Source organism: Oryctolagus cuniculus, chromosome 18 (genome assembly GCF_051225735.1).
Source record: "Oryctolagus cuniculus isolate XC-2025 breed Fujian yellow rabbit chromosome 18, ASM5122573v1, whole genome shotgun sequence".
NCBI classification, from domain to species: domain Eukaryota; kingdom Metazoa; phylum Chordata; class Mammalia; order Lagomorpha; family Leporidae; genus Oryctolagus; species Oryctolagus cuniculus.
This window is the reverse complement of record NC_142884.1, coordinates 7,830,250-7,850,407: the sequence shown is the minus strand read 5'-3', so window position 1 is coordinate 7,850,407 and position 20,158 is coordinate 7,830,250. Positions and strand designations below refer to the sequence as shown.

The window sequence follows — 20,158 nt, the reverse complement described above, 5'->3', positions numbered from 1 at the left end:
TCACTCAGCATAATGCTTTCCAGATTCCTAAAAGGGATCACTTTTCAATTAAAATTTAAACACCTAAGAATAATTGTGTGTTAATTACAGAGTTCAACCAATAGTACTAGAACAAAAAAATACCAAAATGGATAAAATATTGTACATCAACCGTCAGGACAAGAGCTGATCATGTCACTGTTTCTCATAGTGTCAATTTCACTTCAACAAGTTTCCCCTTTGGTGCTCAGTTAGTTGTCGCCAATCGGGGAGAACATATGATATTTGTCTCTTTGGGACTGGCTTAATTCGCTCAGCATGATGTTTTCCAAATTCCTCCATCTTGTTGCAAATGACTGGATTTTGTTGTTTTTGACTGCTGTATAGTATTCTATAGAGGACGTGTCCCATAATTTCTTTATCCAGTCTACTGTTGATGGGCATTTGGGTTGGTTCCAGGTCTTAGCTATTGTGAATTGAGCTGCAATAAACATTAAGGTGCAGACAGCTTTTTTGTTTGCCAATTTAATTTCCTTTGGGTAAATTCCAAGGAGTGGGATGGCTGGGTGGAATGTTAGGGTTATATTCAGATTTCTGAGGAATCTCCAGACTGACTTCCATAATGGCTTAACCAGTTTGCATTCCCACCAACAGTGGGTTAGTGTCCTAAGGTAGATTCTTCAACTGGACTATGCTCAGCAGAGCCCATTCCCGGGGGACTGCAGGCAGGAGCTCCTCTCGGTCTCAACGGGTGACCCCTATCCTCCGCAGTCAGCATCACGCATTCAGAATGGCCTGGGCAGATGTGGAGAAGAAGAGGGCAGGACCCAGCGCCACGGGGAGGCAGGTCAGTGTGCAGTGATTTACATGGTCTTGGGGGTACAGAGAGCAGGAAGCACTGGCCGGACTCAGAGCAGTCAGAGCCGCTGGGTTCAGGGTCCCCAAGGGAACTGCTCCATTCAGCTGCAGGCGGCAGCCGCCACTGCTGTGGTTGACAGTTGGATTCCAGAGCCTTCTGCGAGTTTGGCCATGAGCTGCTGACACCCACCTGGTGATCCCGGATCCAACTCCTGGTCGCCATCAGGAAAAGTATCTGTGGTACCATCCGGTCACTCAGCCACATGGCCAACCCTCCTAGGTCGACCAGCAAGCTCAAAGCCATTTGCTCGCTCCAGGGCCACACTCGGAATCAGAATGAAACCACAACCTTTAGCGCAGCCTGCATCTGAATCCTTCATCAGGACACAATTGTCAATTTTGCTGGAGGGCTCATGGATGCCCCGGAGACTGTCCTCGGTGATACTGAAATGCAGGGAGCCTACAGGGAGGCGCACTGGCCCTTCTGCAGATCCTTGGCATGGTTGACCGTTGGTTTTTCTCAGCCTGGGAGGCCTGTACCATGACAGGGACTCCTAGCTAGCCCAATGGCCAGGAGCACAGGCTGGATGTCACAGAATGCCCTTAGGACGACGTGAGTTCCGACCTGAGATGACCCGCATCTCACAAACCCTGCCAACAGCAGAGGGAAAGTCCTGCAGGTCTGGAGGCCCAGTGCAGGCAGCCGACTGCAGGTGGGGAAGTGCACGGGCATCATGCTCCTTGGGGCTCCGCTTATCCACTGGCTGCCGGTGGGATTCTTCCTGTGGCCACCCCTGGGCCCAGTGGCAAGCGGAGACCTCCGGTAGAGCTCTGGGTTCCCATGGCACCGGTCCCGGCTATGGCTGCGGCTGCGCCTCCTCTTCTTCCTCTTTTCTTACAGGGAACTTCCAGCATGGCCTCAATCACGATATCAGAGCCATCAGACGCCATCATGTCAGATCGGTTCCAGGTCCCAGCAGAGGGGTCCGGGCTCTGCCGTCTCCTCTTGGGGTGCACGAAGCTCGGCTGAAATGGCTACGAAGTCTCAGCCGTGGCTGGACACAACACTGAGCCGTCCTGTCTTTGTGTGTCTGACAGCTGTCTTAAATAGTTTTCTGGTTTTTTTTCTTTACTGCTTAACACTGAATTCTACGGCAATTCTGCCTGAAATCAAAGATCTTTATCCATTGGAAAGTGTGTTTTATCCCCTCCTCCACCATTTGCTTTCTACTGGGGCACAACCTGCCCTGTCTTGGTGTTCTCTGAAATGCAGTGATCCCAGCGCCTCCCAGAGGTGTTAGAGTTAAAGGAGACTGTAGCATGTGGAAACAGCCCCTGCAGGTATACACACGTGCTCTCACTGTTTCCACATCAGAAGAGATTTTATCAGAGCACCTGCATTCAAGTGCCAGCACCGCTTCTGTTTCCAGCTTCCTGCCAGTGCACACTCTGGAGGACAGCAGGGGCTGGCGCAAGTAGTTGGGTCCATGCCACCTGTGTGAGAATCAGATTCAGTTCTAGCCTCCTGGGTTTGGCCTGGCCTAGCCCCAGCTGCCGTGGGCATTTGGGGAATGAACCAGTGGATAGGAGATTTCTTTCTTCTTGTCTCTCTCTCTCTCTCTCTCTCTCTCTCTCTCTCCCCTCCCCTCCCCTCCCCTTCCCCTTACTCTCAAGTAAATTAGTAATTTAAACATTTTTTTAAACCCACAGGCTCTGGTTTTATAGAATGCAGCAGCTCCTGCAACTGAGAAACAAGAGCAACATGGATCCCTGGGCCAGAAAGCTACGGTCGTTGAGGAAGCCCCCGGTGAGATTTCATGACCAGAATCCCAAGGGTGGGACATGTCCCCAGAGCTGCCAGGAGCAGCCCAGACCCGGGTTTGCATAAATTTATAACAACTGTGTCCAGTCAGATGCAACAATGTAGATAGATACATTGTAGCCAGGAAGGAGAAGTTTAGAATAGGAAACAGAAAAAAGCTAAGGAAACGGAGCCAATCAGGAAGGGAAAGCTGTTTGCCTTGGGATCCTGGGAGGCGCTGCTATGTCCCATTGCCAAATGAACAACAGAACCCAGAGCCAAGTTGCAAACATTTCTATGGTAACACTGGCAACCATTAAATGAGAATTTTTAAAAATTACAAGATTTACTTTGTCCAGAAGTAGGAAATAAATGAGTTCCTTGAAATCTGTAAGCTTTTTTTTTTTTTTTTTAAGATTTATGTATGTTTACTTGAAAGGCAGAGTTACAGAGGGGCAGAGGCAGAGGTAGAGAGAGAGAGGTCTTCCATCTGCTAGTTCACTCCCCAATTGGCTCAGAGCTGTGCTAATTAGCTTGCTAATTAGCCAGAGCTGTGCTAATCCGAAGCCAGGAGCCAGGGGCTTCTTCCAGGTCTCCCACGTGGGTGCAGGGGCCCAAGGACTTGGGCCATCTTCTACTGTTTTCCCAGGCCACAGCAGAGAGCTGGATTGGAAGGGGAGCAGCCGGGATTCAAACCCGCGCCCATATGGGATGCCGGCACTGCAGGCCAGGGCTTTACCCACTGCACCACAGCACCAGCCCCAAAATCCATAAACATTTACAGGTCCTGAGTATAAGGAACTATCTTTGTTGTGTCTTCCTCTTTTGTTTCTCTGATCCAGCAATGAACAATTTTTGTCCTAAGAAAATATAAAAGGCACAAAAAGAAAAAACATTTCTTTTTATCTCTAGGAACAAGAGAATGGAGCTTATTGCACAGACACCTGTAGAATCTTTAGAGTGATACGTAGCATATAGTAAGAGCTCCGTGTTTACTTCTATGAGCATTGTGGTTCAACGTGTGATGTGATTTCTAAGACACATTCTAAAACACTGCAGTGGCTTCAAGCGTCTACAGGAAATGCACACAGGTGCTCCGAGACCTGTGCCCACCCAGCACATGGGCGTCCATCTGTCCTCTTTAGCCTCCTCTTCGTTACTGACCTGTCTGCAATTCGTTAAACCCAGCCTGGGATTTGACCCCCTTTCCCTGTGTCGTTCCTTTCTGGAAGACGTTTTCCCCTCACCTCTTCCACCTCTTACTGTTGAATGCACTGTGAACTGTGCTGGGACTGATTCCAGCACCTGTACTCCATGGTACTATTATTGCCTTATCTAGCTGTGCCCATGTGAGCATAGTTCCATCGTACCCCGTGTTAAACCCTAATAGCTTGACATGCATAGACTGCAGAGGAGTCTGCTTGCCACGCCCGCACGGAGAGGCTCCCTGGGAGCAGGGCCTTGCTTCATTGATATTCTCATTGCCCTAGGAGTATAATTGGGAACACTGAATGCTGCTCAGAAGCGTTGCAGATGGTTTTTAGGTAGATCAGTTTTAATGAGATTTTACATCTGGAGACTGAATGAGTAAAGGCATAAAGAAATGGTAGTTTTAATGAATTTCAGCCACAAAGTATGACTCAAAACTAGATAAGAGAGATCTTTGCGAATTTACACATTAAAAATAATCAGAGGGGCTGGAGCTGTGGCGTAGTGAGTGAAGCCGCTGCCTGCAGCACCGGCATCCCATATGGGTGCCAGTTTGAGTCCCAGCTGCTCCCTTCCAATCCAGCTCTCTGCTGTAGCCTGGGAAAGCAGTAGAAGATGGCCCAAGTCCCTGCACCTGCGTGGGAGACCCAGAAGAATCTCCTGGCTCCTGGTGTCGGATCAGTGCAGCTCCAGCCGTTGCAGCCATCTGGAGAGTGAACCAGCAGATGGAAGACCTCTCTCTCTCTCTCTCTCTCTAACTCTGCCTTTCAAATAAATAAATAAATCTTTAAAAAGAAAATCAGAATACTCTCCTGTAGGTCTTGTGTACTTTGTGGCTTTGTATTAACTCCAGATTTAAAAGAGTTGTTATTCCAGAGCTTACTGACTTAATGATGCAGTGATGGACTTCACCTGGGAGGAATACTGGCTGCTAGAGGGTTTGGAAGAACCCCTACCAAGATGTGATGTTGGAAGATTACAGCAACCTACTGTCCTTGGTGAAGACCATTTTCCCAGGTATCTTCATATCGTGTAGACACAATACTTGACTTTTACTCTGGCGTCCACAGTGGAGGGGTATTCTGATATCCCCAATTATTGGATTCAGATTCAATAGGTGATAGAGCTCATTAGCGTTAGGACCCTATCACAGCTGTGTGTAATTCTTTCCAAAGGACAACTTTCAATTTTGTGAGACGTAAACGCATTCCATGAAGCAGAACTTTCCGTCTCAGGGTCCAGGACTGCTCCAGTTCTCTGTGATCCCCACTTCCAGGTGACCAAGCTACCGATCCCAAAGAGTGGTCAGCTGGAGAAGAGAGAACAAGGAATAGCAGAGGGGGGATTTCCAAGTCATTGCCATTCAAGAGTAAAACCTGTGCAGTAGAAGCCGGTTAACCACTGATGGCTGGAACCATTGTCACATTATCTTTAACACACTTTCTCATGGTGTGTGGACCTCTGGAGTGAATTAGAGAGAATGAAAGAGGTTTCCAGTATGACTGATCTCTCCTCCTCTTACCGCCTTTCCACATAAGCCTCCTAGACTGTGATTTTGCTGAGATACTTGCCGAGTTCATTTGATGCTTGCATTTTAGCATAGTTACTCTTTTGCATCCTGTTAGAATGGCCACCCTTTGCCACCTGCTGTCAATATTCATACAGCTCTTCTGTTATGTTTTAAATATTAAAGTTTGACGACATTTATGTCCATTTCCGTAAGTACCTACCCTCTGTTTCCTTGATTGAATTTCTCAGACTTATATTGTGTACCTGCTGGATCCCTTCTGGAATTATCTCTGGATGGTGAATCGAGATTGCACCTCTCTGCTTTCTGTGTTGATAACAGGATTCATTGATTTTTGTTGTTGTTGTTTTCTAGAAACAGTGTGGTAAGTTTACAGTTGATATCCTGAAGATATTGAGAAGAATGAACCTGTGGAGAAAGGTTGTGAAAATAATGCATTGGGGAAAATGTTTTCTTTGTGCAAAAATATTGTACCATTTACAGATTGAGCCCATAAACGAGACTCAAGAGAAATAACTCTGAAATAAGATTCAGATTCAAGTTGCCAAAGTAAAACCCATACAGAAGCTCACTCTGATGTGTTAGTGGTCATGAGAAGTCATCAGTCTGTGCTAAACGTGAACCCTCCCATTCTCAAGGCAGTACCATGGACATAATGTGTCTGTAAGGCTTTCAGTATGGTGACAAACTTTAAAGACACTCTAGAATTCAGGGCTGGCGCTGTGGTAGAGCAGGTAAAACCGCCATCTGCAACACCAGTCTGAGTTTCCCGCATGGCTGGCAGGGTCTCAAGCACTTGAACCGCCATTCACTGCCTCCCAGGATGTGTTAGCAGGAAGCTGGATTGGAAGCAGAGGTGCCGGGACTCACTGGCACTGACAAGGGATGAGGGCATCCCGAGCAGTGGCTTAACCTGTCACGCCTGCCCCTTGATGGACACTTAGAGTGGTGGCTCTTCACAATACTGAAGAAATTGTGGATATTCTTACTGCCAGTGCAGTGTTTCCTATCCATGCAAATGTTGGGTTAGTTGTTTTTTAAGTTAAGGAGAGTAGGTGGAATTGCATGGACGTGTGGTTTATGACAGTGTGTATGATTTACCATGGGGAAAATGATCACACATCCTTGCCCCTCTTCCATATCACCTATTAATATCCACCTCAGTTTGCATTGACATTCACGATTACAGAGATTGTCCTTCGAGGATGTGGCCATGGACTTCACCAGGGAGGAGTGGCGGTTTTTGAACCCCTACCAGAGGGACCTGTACAAGGAAGTAATGCTCGTGAACTACAGCAACCTAGTGGCAGTTGGTGAGGACAGCACCGCAGTCAGGTGCCTCTTCTTTCTAGTGAGTGAGACTTGTGGAGTCCCATCCATGCGTGATGCTTTGGGTTACAGCCCTGTATCTCAGAGCCTTTTAAAAAGACTAGCATGGTAGAATACATGTAACATCAAATTTACCATCTTAGCATACAGTTTAGTGGAATTAAATGCCTTCATGGGACCTCATTTGTGTAGTGCTTAAGTCACTGCCTGGGTGCCCACATCCTGTAGATGGGTGCCTGGCTCAAGTTTCAGCTCCTACTACTGTGCATGCTGGGGGGTAGCAGATGGTGGCTCCATTGCTTGGGTCCCTGCCAACTCTGGGAGACCTAGATGGAGTCCTGGGCTCCTTGCTTCAGCCTGGCCCAGTCCTGGCTATGTGTGAGGTGAACCAGCAGAGAGAGGACTTCTGTCTCTTCCTATAAAATGAAACTAAGTACATAAAATGGTAAATGCTTTTACAGTACTGTGCACCCATCACCACCAAGCTTCTTTCCATCTTGTAAAACTGAAACTTTATACCATGAAACAGTAACTGCAGCTCTTGGCAGCCACCATTCCATTGGCCTCTGTAGTTGCCTCGTGTGTATGGAGTCGTACAGGATTGGTCTTTCTGCAGCTGGCTTATTTTACTCAGTATAATGTCCGCAAGGTCATCCACATTGTAGCAAATGTCAGAAGTGCCTTCCTTTTTGAGACCGCGTGGCACTGCCTTGCCTGTGTGTACCACAGAATGTGTATCTATTCATTTACCAGGGGGCCTTTGGTCGTCTCCAGAGTTCAGCTGTTGTGAATTATGCTGTTGTGACCATGGCTGCCCAATCATCCCCAGGTCCTGCTTTCAGTTCTTTGGAGGGTGCACTTGGAAGTGAAGTTGCTGGATCACACAGTAGTTCTAGGTTTAATTACAATTTCTTTTTTACTTACTTTTTTTCAAAGGCAAAGAGACACAGAGACAGACAGAAAGGTCTTCCATCTACTGACTTACTCACCAGATGCCCACAATGTCCGGGACTGAGCCACTCTGAAGCTGGGAGCCTGGAACTCGGCCCAGGTCTCCCATGTGGATAGCAGGGATCCAAGTACGTAAGCATCCCAGCCTGTCCCCAGGGTACACATCAGCAGGAAGCTGAAAACAGGAGTGGAGGCGGGACCTGAACCCAGGCTCTCTGATGGGGTGCAGGTGTCCAAGCAGCGTCTCTACCACTTCACCAAGCGCCTGTCCCCAGTTGTAGTTTTCTCTGGGCCCACCATTCTGCTTTTCATAGTAGCTGGGCCCTCTTACCTTCTCACCCACCGCAAAGAGGTTCCAGGTTCTCCGGTAGCCATCCTGATGGTGTGAGGTTTATCGTGGACTTCTATTCTCCCCTTTGGCCTTAGAGTATATATGCACCCTTCCTGTGCAAAAGGTTTATGCGTCACCGAAGTGCATATGTGGTTCCTGCAGTGTAACTCCAGTTTTCATAGATGTCCAGGCATAGATACTTGGTGCCAGGTGCTCAAGGATTTCCCATTTACAGGATATCAGGGTGCCAAACCCAGTTCACTCTTCAAGTTGCAGCGAGGAGAGCCCCCATGGATGGTAGAAGGAGCAGCCTGTGGTCAAACCTGTCCAGGTAAGTGAGTGAAAACCAAGACAGTGGGAGAAACGCCACACAGACCCCAGGTGGTCAGTGAAGGGTTGACACTCTCAAAAGGTGGTTGAGAGAACTTTTCCTGGCTGTTCCTCTTTGTTTGCTATTAAAGGGTGACACCTTCTTTGTTCCTGTTTTCTGGATCTGGCTGCAATGCATCTCACCTGGAGCCGTGACTTCTTGTCTGCTTCCATTCTTCCCAGCCTCCTTGTGTCATCTTTTCTTTCCTGCAGTTTCACTTCCTGGCCTCTGCCTCGCTGGCTTTGAAGCCCCCTCGCTACCTGGCTGGATCCTTTTGCACTTAGCACGTAGGCATCTCTGCCCCTGGGAAGGGGCTGGTCTCCTTCCCCGACAGTCTGCCTCTCTTAGCTCATCTAAGGGCCTCCTGCACCTCATCTCTCAGACCAGCTGTCAGCTTACTCACTCCTGCTTCCCTGCCTGCCCACCTTCTGTTTTATCTTCTGCCTGAATGAATTAAATTCATTCTTAAGGCCTGCTGGAGACTACCAAATTGATACCTCTGCCACTGATGTCTGACCTGTATCTAATCCTGTGTATTGTCAGCCTGATTTCCTGCTAATGTATGTGAAACCAGAAGTTGTCTTTCTCCCAGATACTTGGACCAAAGTACGTTCATAGACACTGAAGATTCAAGCTGTCTGATTCTGACAGATATTCTCCAATCAGCAGCTCCCTTTCTGTAGTCTCACCTGCTCTGTGATGCTGTATTTTGCTGCAGCCAGGGCAGTTATCCTGTGGAATTCTTTCTCCTTCAGCTTCAGTGTCTGAAACCAGGATCATTAATCCTCCCAGCAAATGTGTGGACTCAGGTGCATTTCACTTGGCTCTGCTATAGAGCTGTACTCTCCAGTGCCTCATCACCTTGGAGTTCCTTCAGTCTGCCTTCTTCACTCTGTTGTATTGTGTTTTTTTTGGTTATTTATTTATTTGAAAGGCAGAGTTACAGAGAGGCGGTGGCAGAGAGAACGAGAGAGAGCTTTTCCATCCACTGGTTCACTCCCCAGATGGCCCCAATGGCTGGAGCTGCACCGATCCCAAGCCAGGAGCCAGGAGCTTCTTCCAGGTTTCCTACATTGGTGCAGGAGCCCAAGGAGTTGGGTAGTCATCTACTGCTTTCCCAGGCCAAAGCAGGGAGCTGGATTGGAAGTGGAGCATCCGGGACTTGAACCAGTGCCCATATGGGATGCCGGCACTGCAGGCGGTGGCTTTACCAGCTATGCCACAGTGCTGCCCCCCTGTTCTGTTGTTTTTGAAAGTCTCTGCTGTTCTTGTTGATTTTTGTTGTTTTGAAAAGACTGTGAATTCCACAGTCAATTCCCATCTCAAGCCATGCTAACAGGCTTACGTTGCCCCATTGGCTATATACATTGACTGATTTCAGTGTTTCTGTTCATTCCCTTTGATGCTATAGCTGCGTTCCTCTGTGGAGGGCAGAGCATCAGAGCTGGGGAGCTGGACGAGAAAACATGAGGTGTGACTTTGGGGTGAGAAAAAGTTCTGATGTGCATTTTTAGAGCTGGAAAAGAACCCAGCCAACTAGAATGAGGAATTCCAGGGCTGTGAGTAAGGGCAGAGCCAGAAGGTGTCCCCAGACAAGGACAGAGTTATTCCAGGGAGGAACAAAAGGATGTGTTGTCTTGACTGTTGCAGAGGATGTCAGAGGAGTGCGGGTGCTGTGTGTGTCTGTGAGGATGTCAGAGGAGTGCGGGTGCTGTCTGTGCCTGTGATTGTGTCTTTACACTCCGATTCTGCCTTTGACTCTGCCCACTCTGTTTGTCTTCACGAAGTGCTGTTTGACTGCTCTCCTGCTCACTTGGAATTGTTTCCTGACTTCCTCTCTACTTTGTAATTATGCTGTGCCAACTCAATAATGACCACGTGTAGTGTTTATGTTGAAAAGGGTCTGTGTAGTCTCCTTCCTTCCTCAGGACAGACTACTGAACGTGCAAGTGAGACCACATCATGGTTCCCTGAACATGCGGGTGACATCATTGCATGCATTTATCGTATCTTTCTACACACAGGTTTTGTTTTGCTTTATTTTGTTTTTTGATCAGTTATGTGTATTGACTATTTTTTTTTTGACAGGCAGAGTGGATAGTGAGAGAGAGAGACAGAGAGAAAGGTCTTCCTTTTTGCTGTTGGTTCACCCTGCGGCCCGTGCACAGCGCTGATCCGAAGGCAGGAGCCAGGTGCTTCTCCTGGTCTCCCATGGGGTGCAGGGCCCAAGGACTTGGGCCATCCTCCACTGCACTCCCGGGCCACAGCAGAGAGCTGGCCTGGAAGAGGGGCAACCGGGACAGAATCCGGTGCCCCGAGCGGGACTAGAACCCTGTTATGGTGCTGCTAGGTGGAAGATTAGCCTATTGAGCCGCGGTGCTGGCCGCATATTGACTATTTGGGGTATTTTCAAACGACAGGCTGTGTCTCCAGATTGGGCTTCCGACTGCTCAGTAGGGGAAGTGACCTAATGGATGCAGAGATGTTGTACAAGTAGAAATTCAGGAAATTATAATAGGAATGACGACGCGGTGAGCCAGGATGCACAGAGACACAGGAAACAGGCCCGCTCACATAACCCACGCTTTCATGACAACTTCCGTCTAGGGGCAAGGCTGCAGTGACCTGAAGACCTCCCACAGGACGACCTCCAGAGCCATAATTGGATCAAGTCTCCACCCTTACTCCATCAGCCATCAAACTCTGTGGTTTATAGGTTTGTGTGAGTTTGGTGAGCCAAGTCTTACTTAACGTGTAACAGTGGGTATCTTTACTGCTGTGTTGAACAACTACTCCCTTCTTTTCCCTTATTTTATTCTGTGGCACCAGCGCCTGTATGAATGTGTAAGCCACACACTGTGGAGCCATCCTTAGTTTTTCTCTTTTCTACTTTTGGCATTTTTTTAAAGGTTTTATTTATTTAAGAGGTAAAGTTACAGACAGAGAAAGGTCTTCCCTCTGTTGGCAAACTCCCCAGATGGCCACAGTGGTTGGGGGTTGAGCTGAGCTGAAGCCAAGACCTCCAGACCTCCAGACCTCCAGGTCTCCCATGCGGGTGCAGGGACCCAAGCACTCGGACCGTCTCCCACTGCTTTCCCAGGCTGCAGGCAGGGAGCTGGACTAGAAGAGGAGCACTGAGACACGAACCGACACCCATGTGGGATGCTGGTGCCACAGGCGGAGGCTTAGCCTCTGTGCCACAACTCTGGACCCCTGAACATTTGTTATAACAGAAAATTCTATCTTTCTTTCCCCATAGATAGCTTTTCCTTCTTCATGCTCTGGGCTTTAGCTTTGCACATTTCTCTACCTCCATGGTAATGATTCATGCTCAGAACTCCCTAAAGTGTACCATAGCTTCCTTTGTAATCTTATACAATTTCATATCTTATGTTTATTCTCCATAGAACTATCTTATGACTTTTTGGAACTACCAATCCAGAATATGACCACAAAAAAGTTCAATGGCTCATATTGAATTTAGTTACTAACACTTCTTTCTGCAGGATTTATGAAGCTACTTTAAACAGTTCATGGGGACCGGCATCCCATATGGGCACTGGTTCCAGTCCTGGCTGCTCCACTTCTGATCCAGCTCTCTGCTATGGCCTGGGAAAGCAGTAGAAGATGGCCCAAGCCCTTGGGCCTCTGCACTTGCATGGGAGACCCAGAGGAAGCTCCTGGCTCCTGGCTTCGGATTAGCTCAGCTCTGGCTGTTGCGGCCATTTGGGGAGTGAACCAGTGAGTGGATGGAAGACCTTTCTCTCTCTGGCTCTACCTACCTGTGTAACTCTGTCTTAAAAATGAATAAAATTAATCTTTAAAACAAATAAGTAAACAGTTCATAGAAGGAATAAAAAGAGAAGTTTATTTTGGTGCAAACATTTGACAGTCTGTGCACTCTTTTTTCACATACACATTTTCCAGGAACTCTTGTCAGTTATGCCGGTCTTGCCCAAGTTAACTGTGTCTACTCCACTTTAAGCTCAAGACCTTCCAGGTGCTCCAGGCCTCTCTCACATGTCCTGGTCATGCCTGTGTTTTCTGCCTCTGGCTTTGTACACTGGCAACTCCCTCTTGGACATCTAGTTCTTTTCATTATGTTGCTCATCCTTAAACTGTGATGTAAATGCAGCTTTCTGTATTTTGTGGGTGACTATTGTATCTAAGATTTACCTACGACCACTCTATATCACCTCTTCCATACCATTTCTCACATTCTGTAATTGTGTTAACTTCTTTGCTTCCCTGTTGATTCTCTCTCCTTTTACTAGAATGACAGCTTTATGGAGACAGAGAATATTATTATTAGTCACTTGGGTATCACAACTCACAGCCCATTCAGTATTTGTTGGAAGAATGGATGCACCCTGTCTTAATTTATTCTAGGTGTAGTGTGTTTGTTTCTAGGTCTGTCAACGTTCTGCCGTGTTCTATTTGGAGAGTAGCCAAAGTTATGTGTGTTCATTATAGATTAAACATTATTATTTTTAAAAGTAGCTGTTTCATTTTTCATTTTCATTTTTTCATTCCTCTTTTTCCTGAAAGAAATATGAGAGATTGAGCATGTGTAGTAGCACCCACAAATTCAAGGCAGGTTTAAAAAGTGTGGGGAGATGTCAGCAAAGTTATGCCCTTGGATATTATTTCTGTTTCATATAAAATGTAAGTTTGACTCAGATGTTAAACTATGAAATCTCATTTAGGTTCTGCTATCCAGAATGGAAGATATGCAGGAAAGGATCCAGGTGAGTATGTTGGATAGGGGAAATCCTGTGTCCACATCAAGTGCGATCAAACTCTGATGGGAATTAAAGACCATGAATATGTTAAGACCAGTACCACCAATTCACAACCCAGTGACCATCAAAGAAATTACCGAGGAGTGAAACCACACGTGTGCAGTGAGCATGGGAAAGCCTTTTCCTGGAAAGCACAGCTCATTAGACATCGGAGATCTGAAAGCGGAGAGAAATGCCACAGCTGTGATGAATGTGGGAAAACATTCATGAGGAAGATTCAGCTCACGGAGCACCAGAGGACTCACACGGGAGGGAAGCCCCATGAATGTAAAGAGTGTGGGAAAGCCTTCTCCAGGAAGTCACAGCTCCCGGTTCATAAGAGAACCCACACAGGAGAGAAACCCTGCGGGTGCAGTGAATGTGAAAAAGCCTTCAGCAGGAAGTGCTGGCTCAGTAGACATCAGCGAGCTCACACAGGAGAGAAACTCTACGGATGCAGTGTGTGTGGGAAAACCTTTTCCCAGAAGGCCTGTCTCCTTGCACACCAGAGACTTCACACGGGCGAGACACCTTATACGTGCAGTGAATGTAGAAGAACCTTTTTCTTTAAGTCAGACCTGACCAAACATCAGAGAACTCATACAGGAGAGAAACCTTATGAGTGTAGTGCGTGCCAAAAAGCCTTTAGAAGCAAGTCAAATCTAAGGCAGCATCAGCAAACTCATACTGGAGAGAGACCATATGCTTGCAGTGAGTGTGGCAAAGGCTTTACCCACCTGTCAGTCCTCATTAAACATAAGAAAATGCACACAAGGCAGAAGGCTATACATTCACAGAAGGTGAATTTATTTAAAATCTTCCTTGGGGAAAGCAATTTATAGATTCAATGCAATCCCAATCAAGATACCAAAGACATTCTTCGCAGATCTAGAAAAAATGATGCTGAAATTCATATGGAGGCACAAGGGACCTCGAATAGCTAAAGCAATCTTGTACAACAAAAACAAAGCCAGAGGCATCACAATACCAGACTTCAGGACATACTACAGGGCAGTTGTAATCAAAACAGCATGGTACTGGTACAGAAACAGATGGATAGACCAATGGAACAGAATTGAAACACCAGAAATCAATCCAAACATCTACAGCCAACTTATATTTGATCAAGGATCTAAAACTAATTCCTGGAGCAAGGACAGTCTATTCAATAAATGGTGCTGGGAAAACTGGATTTCCACATGCAGAAGCATGAAACAAGACCCCTACCTTACACCTTACACAAAAATCCACTCAACGTGGATTAAAGACCTAAATCTACGTCCTGACACCATTAAGTTATTAGAGAACATTGGAGAAACCCTTCAAGATATTGGCACAGGCAAAGAATTTCTGGAAAAGACCCGGGAGGCACAGACAGTCAAAGCCAAAATCAACTATTGGGATTGCATCAAATTGAGAAGTTTCTGTACTGCAAAAGAAACAGTCAGGAGAGTGAAGAGACAACCGACAGAATGGGAAAAAATATTTGCAAACTATGCAACAGATAAAGGGTTAATAACCAGAATCTACAAAGAGATCAAGAAACTCCACAAAAACAAAACCAACAACCCACTTAAGAGATGGGCCAAGGACTTCAATAGACATTTTTCAAAAGAGGAAATCCAAATGGCCAACAGGCACATGAAAAAATGTTCAAGGTCACTAGCAATCAGGGAAATGCAAATCAAAACCACAATGAGGTTTCACCTCACCCCGGTTAGAATGGCTCACATACAGAAATCTACCAACAACAGATGCTGGCGAGGATGTGGGGAAAAAGGGACACTAACCCACTGTTGGTGGGAATGCAAACTGGTCAAGCCACTATGGAAATCAGTCTGGAGATTCCTCAGAAACCTGAATATAACCCTACCGTTCGACCCAGCCATCCCACTCCTTGGAATTTACCCAAAGGAGTTTAAATTGATAAACAAAAAAGCGGTCTGCACCCTAATGTTTATTGCAGCACAATTCACAATAGCCAAGACCTGGAACCAACCTAAATGCCCATCAATGGTAGACTGGATAAAGAAATTATGGGATATGTATTCTTTAGAATACTATACCGCAGTAAGAAACAACGAAATCCAGTCATTTGCAACAAAATGGAGGAATCTGGAACACATCATGCTGAGTGAAGTAAGCCAGTCCCAAAGGGACAAATACCATATGTTCTCCCTGATCGGTGACAACTGACTGAACACCAAAAAGGAAACCTGTTGAAGTGAAATGGACACTATGAGAAATAGTGACTTGATCAGCATAGCTCTGACTGCTAATGGACAACTTAATACATTATCCCTCATAGTATTTTTTTTGTCTGTTCTACTTAATATGACTGGTTTAATTCTGTAATTATCACACAGTTATTCTTAAGTGTTGAAAATTAACTGAAATGTGATCCCTGTTAAACATAAGAGTGGGAATAAGAGAGGGAAGAGATGTATAATTTGGGGCATGCTCGGGCTGACTTGCCCCAATTGGTAGAGTTGGAAACATACCAGGGGATTCCAATTCAATCCCATCAAGGTGGCATGTGCCAATGCCATCTCACTATTCCAAGTGATCAATTTCAGTTCACAATTGATCATAGTGAAAGGACTAAGAGTCAAAGGGAGCACATAAACAAGTCTAGTATCTGCTAACACTAACCGATAGAATAAATAAAGGGGAGAGTGATCCAACATGGGAAGTGAGATACTCAGCAGACTCATAGAATGGCAGATGTCCTAAATAGCACTCTGGCCTCAGAATCAGCCCTAAAGGCACTCGGATCTGGCCGAAAAGCCCATGAGAGTATTTCAGGCATGGAAAGCCAAGACACTCTGGCAAAAAGATCTCTGTGAATGAGATCCCAGTGGAAAGAACAGGTCTTCAAAGAGGGAGGTGCCTTTCTCTGAAGGGAGGAGAGAACCTCCACTTTGACTATGACCGTGTCTAAACAAGATAAGAGTCGGAGAACTCAAGGGGCTTCCATAGCCTTGGAAACTCATGACTGGTGCATAGGGAGATTACTGATGCCATAAACAGGAGTGTCAACTTGTAAAGGCAACAACAGGAGTCACTGTGCACTTACTCCTCATGTAGGATCTCTGTCCTTAATGTGCTGTACACTGAGGCTTAATGCTATAACGAGTACTCAAACAGTATATTTCACTTTGTGTTTCTATGGGGGTGCAAACGATTGAAATCTTTACTTAATGTACACTAAACTGATCTTCTGTAAAAAAAAAAAAAAGAAATTATCAATTCCCAACTTGACTCTCACTGGGATTAAACATGACAATAGGTCTGATCTGATTTCATCATCATTTAAAAAAATCATCTATTATTTTTCACTTTATGTTTCTGTGTGGGAGCAAACTGTTGAAATCCTTACTTAAGGTATACTAAGCTGATCTTCTGTATATTAAGATAATCGAAAATGAATCTTGATGTGAATGGAAGGGGAGAGGGAGTGGGAAAGGGGAGGGTTGTGGGTGGGAGGGACGGTATGGGGGGGAAGCCATTGTAACCCATGAGTCGTACTTTGGAAATTTATATTCATTAAATAAAAGATAAAAAAAAATCTTCCTTGGGGGATCATACATCTTTATGCATGAGTGGGCTTGGGCAGGTGGCAAACCATGTGAACACAGTGTCTTCAGGAACCCAGCCCCTGCAGAGCATCACCAGGTTCCTGGGAGGCAGAAGTGTAGTGATTGGGAAGCAGGCTTTCCCAGGAAGTCAGATCTTAGTAAGTAATCAGGAATGTGCACAAGAGGAAGCTTTACAAATGTAGTGAATGGGACCATGCCTTCAGTAATACATTATGTGTTATATCTTACAGATATTGTATAGGAAAACAAATCTCCTGATACTCGAAATGTAGGAAAGTTCTTTTAGCAGAAGTCTTCCATTATATGTCAGAGCTCGTTTAAGACAGAACCCTAAGGCTGCAGTGGTTGGTAAGCACACTTCTGAGAGAAGTCAGACCTGCCAGACATCAATGAAATCATGTTGGGTAAAACACAGCTGTTCACTCTGGCCTCTGAATCAGCCCTTAAGGCATGAGGATCCAGCTGAAAAGCCCCTGAGAGTATTTCAGGCATGAAAAGCCAAGACGCTCTGTCAAAAAAAAAAAAATGACCTAAATGAAAGATCGCCACAAGTGAGATCCCAGTGGAAAGAACAGGTCATCAAAGAAGGAGGTACCTTTCTCTGAAGGGAGGAGAGAACTTCCACTTTGACTACAACCTTGTCTAAATATGATCAGAGTTGGTGAACTCAAAAGGCTTCCATAGCCTTGGCAACTCCTGACAAGAGCCTAGGATGATTACTGATGCCATAAACAAGAGTGTCAATTTGTTAAGTCAACAACAGGAGTCACTGTGCACTTACTACTCATGTAGGATCTCTGTCCTTAATGTGCTATACATGTGATTTAATGCTATAACTAGTACTCAAATAGTATTTTCTTTGTGTTTCTATGTGGGTGCAAACTGTTGAAATCTTTACTTAATATATGCTTAACTGATCTTCTGTATGTAAAGAGAATTGAAAATGAATCTTGATATGAATGGAAGGGGAGAGGGAGCAGGAAAGGGGAAGGTTGCGGGTGGGAGGGAAGTTATGGGGGGGGGGGAGAGATTGTAATCCATAAGCTGTACTTTGGAAATTTTTATTCATTAAATAAAAGTTAAAAAAAAAACACAGCTGTTGTGGGAGAAGGCTTTGTGTGGAGATGATAGCCCAGTTGGTGTCGAAGATTCTCAGGAATTCTTAAGAAAGAATGTGATGTTTCTATTCATATTGTGTACCTATATGAATGTATGTCAGAAACAACTTTAGAGACATTGAATGTGGATACGCGTAAAACATGGGAGAACTTACAGAAAAACCTGTGAAAGCAAGAAAGGGTGGAAATTCACCGAACTAATTTGTGTATTACACTTTTATACCTTGGGAGTCTTGGAAAGACTTCACTTACTATAAATGAAATCGTGAACACCTGGAGTGATACTATTTAATGAACACCTGTGAACGTTATGAATGTAGAAGCACAACTGTACTCTTACAAGTTTCTTATGCTGCTATAACAGGTGGCCACAAATGTGGTGGTTAAAACCAAGACAGAGTTACCATATTGTAGTTTTGGAGACTGGAAGTTTAAAACATCAAAGCTGTTGCCAGGACTGTGATTCTTTCTGGGGGTTCTGGGGGTAAATTTGCTTCCTTGCCCTTTCAGTGTCTGGAAGCTACCCAGACTCATTCTGTGGCTGGTGGCCATCTTTCAGCATCAAAGCCAGCAGTGCCCAGTCAGCTCTTTGCTTTCTCTAATAGTGGATCTGCCTGCCTCTTCCATGTTGAAGGATCTTGAGATTATACTGGGTCCACCCAAATATACCAGGAAAGTCTCCCTGGCTTAAAATAACCTGATTAGCAATCCTTGTTCCACCAGCCACAGAAATTCCCCATTGCCATGCAATGTAACATATTTATGAGTTCTGGGGCCTAGGAGACAGACATCTTTGGAGGCCATGATTCTGTCTACAACATACTGATTTCAGAGATTTCAATACTGGTAAGTTCCCAGCTGGTCATTAAATGAATTTGAAAGCCATGTTCTCAGAGGAGTAATTCTCTGTGGTAATTATGATCCAAATGAATACTGTTTTTTCCTAGAATCAGAGAAGCTTACACTGTGATTGTTTTATATGAACATTCTAGAATGTTCTTGAAATGTGTCGATCAAATTATCATCTCTGGAAAAGAGCTTTTAAATCTAAAAGAACATGGATTTATGCTGCTTGAAATGTCACCAAAACTAAGTTTGCGTGTCTTTCGACATTTTGTAAGTTAACATATCCTATTCTGAGTCTGGAATGCAGATGCCATAATGTACCTAATTGTTGACAGATATTTTTCATAGCCAATTTCTTTTTTTTATTTTACAGGTAGAGTTGGACAGTGAGAGAGAGAGAAATAGAGAGAAAGGACTTCCTTCCATTGCTTCACCCCTCAAATGGCCGCTATGGCCAGCACTGCGCCAATCCGAAGCCAGGAGCCAGGTGCTTCTTCATGGTCTCCCATGGGGTGCAGGGCCCAAGCACTTGGGCCATCCTCCACTGCACTCCCAGGCCACAGCAGAGAGATGGACTGGAAGAGACGCAACCGGGACTAGAACCTGGTGCCCATATGGAATGCTGGCGCCACAGGCGGAGGATTAGCCAAGTGAGCCACAGCGCCGGCCCCTCATAGCCAATTTCAACAACAGCTTCTTCTTGAACAGTAAATGTTTAATGTATTTACTCTCCCTTCGTATGTATCTAACAAAGATAAAGTATAGGGGTGAGTTTTTTCTGACATGACAGCGTAGGGACGTCAGGATAGCTTTGCCCAAGAGTAAGGCAACAAATCAAGTGAGCCTTCTGATGACCCCGGCTCACTTCCTGGTGAAAGTTTTCCATCTGCAGGGAGGCCAAACCCAGACTTCAGCTGTCTTTGAAGGGAGCTAACTGAGTAGAGTTCAGGGAATTCAAGGTGCCTTAAATTCTTGGGCCAGATGAGAATTCCACAGTGCCACGGAGACCCCTTCAGGAGCCTGTGTCTAAGTCATAGTCATGTATGTGAGGAGACTCCTTGGGATGGAGAAGTAACCAAAGAAAAGAATGGGCAGAACAGTCCTTGGAGCTCACACAGATTGGGTGTGATTTGTGTTTCCACCATCTGCAGTGGAGAGTCTCCTAACGTTCGGAGGCTCACAGTGGATCTGCAGAAGAGTGTTGCCTCAGTGGGTGGCTCAAATTAACTAGGCTAAAGGCTGCTCTGACCTCCTCACAAAGCATGAATGTAGGCCACTAAAGGGCCAAACCGTTTCTAACAACTTCCAGAACAAAACCCAGTAATGAAAGGAATAGAAAGCAGTCCATCAACTAATAATGTAAAATCCACAGTCTGCCATCCAGTCAAGACTTACCAAGGTATGTATGTAAAGAAGCAGGAAAATATAACCCATAACATGAAGAAAAGTCAGTACAAA

General features: G+C 45.5%; 1 protein-coding gene and 1 pseudogene across 1 annotated transcript; one reads left to right on the top strand and one right to left on the bottom strand.

The window, feature by feature from the left end:
* Nucleotides 1-616: 616 nt before the first annotated feature.
* On the bottom strand, nt 617-1,788 carry LOC100352302 (putative RNA-binding protein 23 pseudogene; annotated as a pseudogene).
* A 4,177-nt stretch (nt 1,789-5,965) lies between these two features.
* ZNF577 (zinc finger protein 577) lies at nt 5,966-16,977 on the top strand. Its single transcript, XM_089320140.1, is given in 6 exon segments — nt 5,966-6,016; nt 6,565-6,688; nt 8,222-8,317; nt 13,063-13,939; nt 16,699-16,898; nt 16,901-16,977. Coding segments are annotated over 6 exon segments (1,425 nt in total).
* The last annotated feature ends 3,181 nt before the right edge of the window (nt 16,978-20,158 follow it).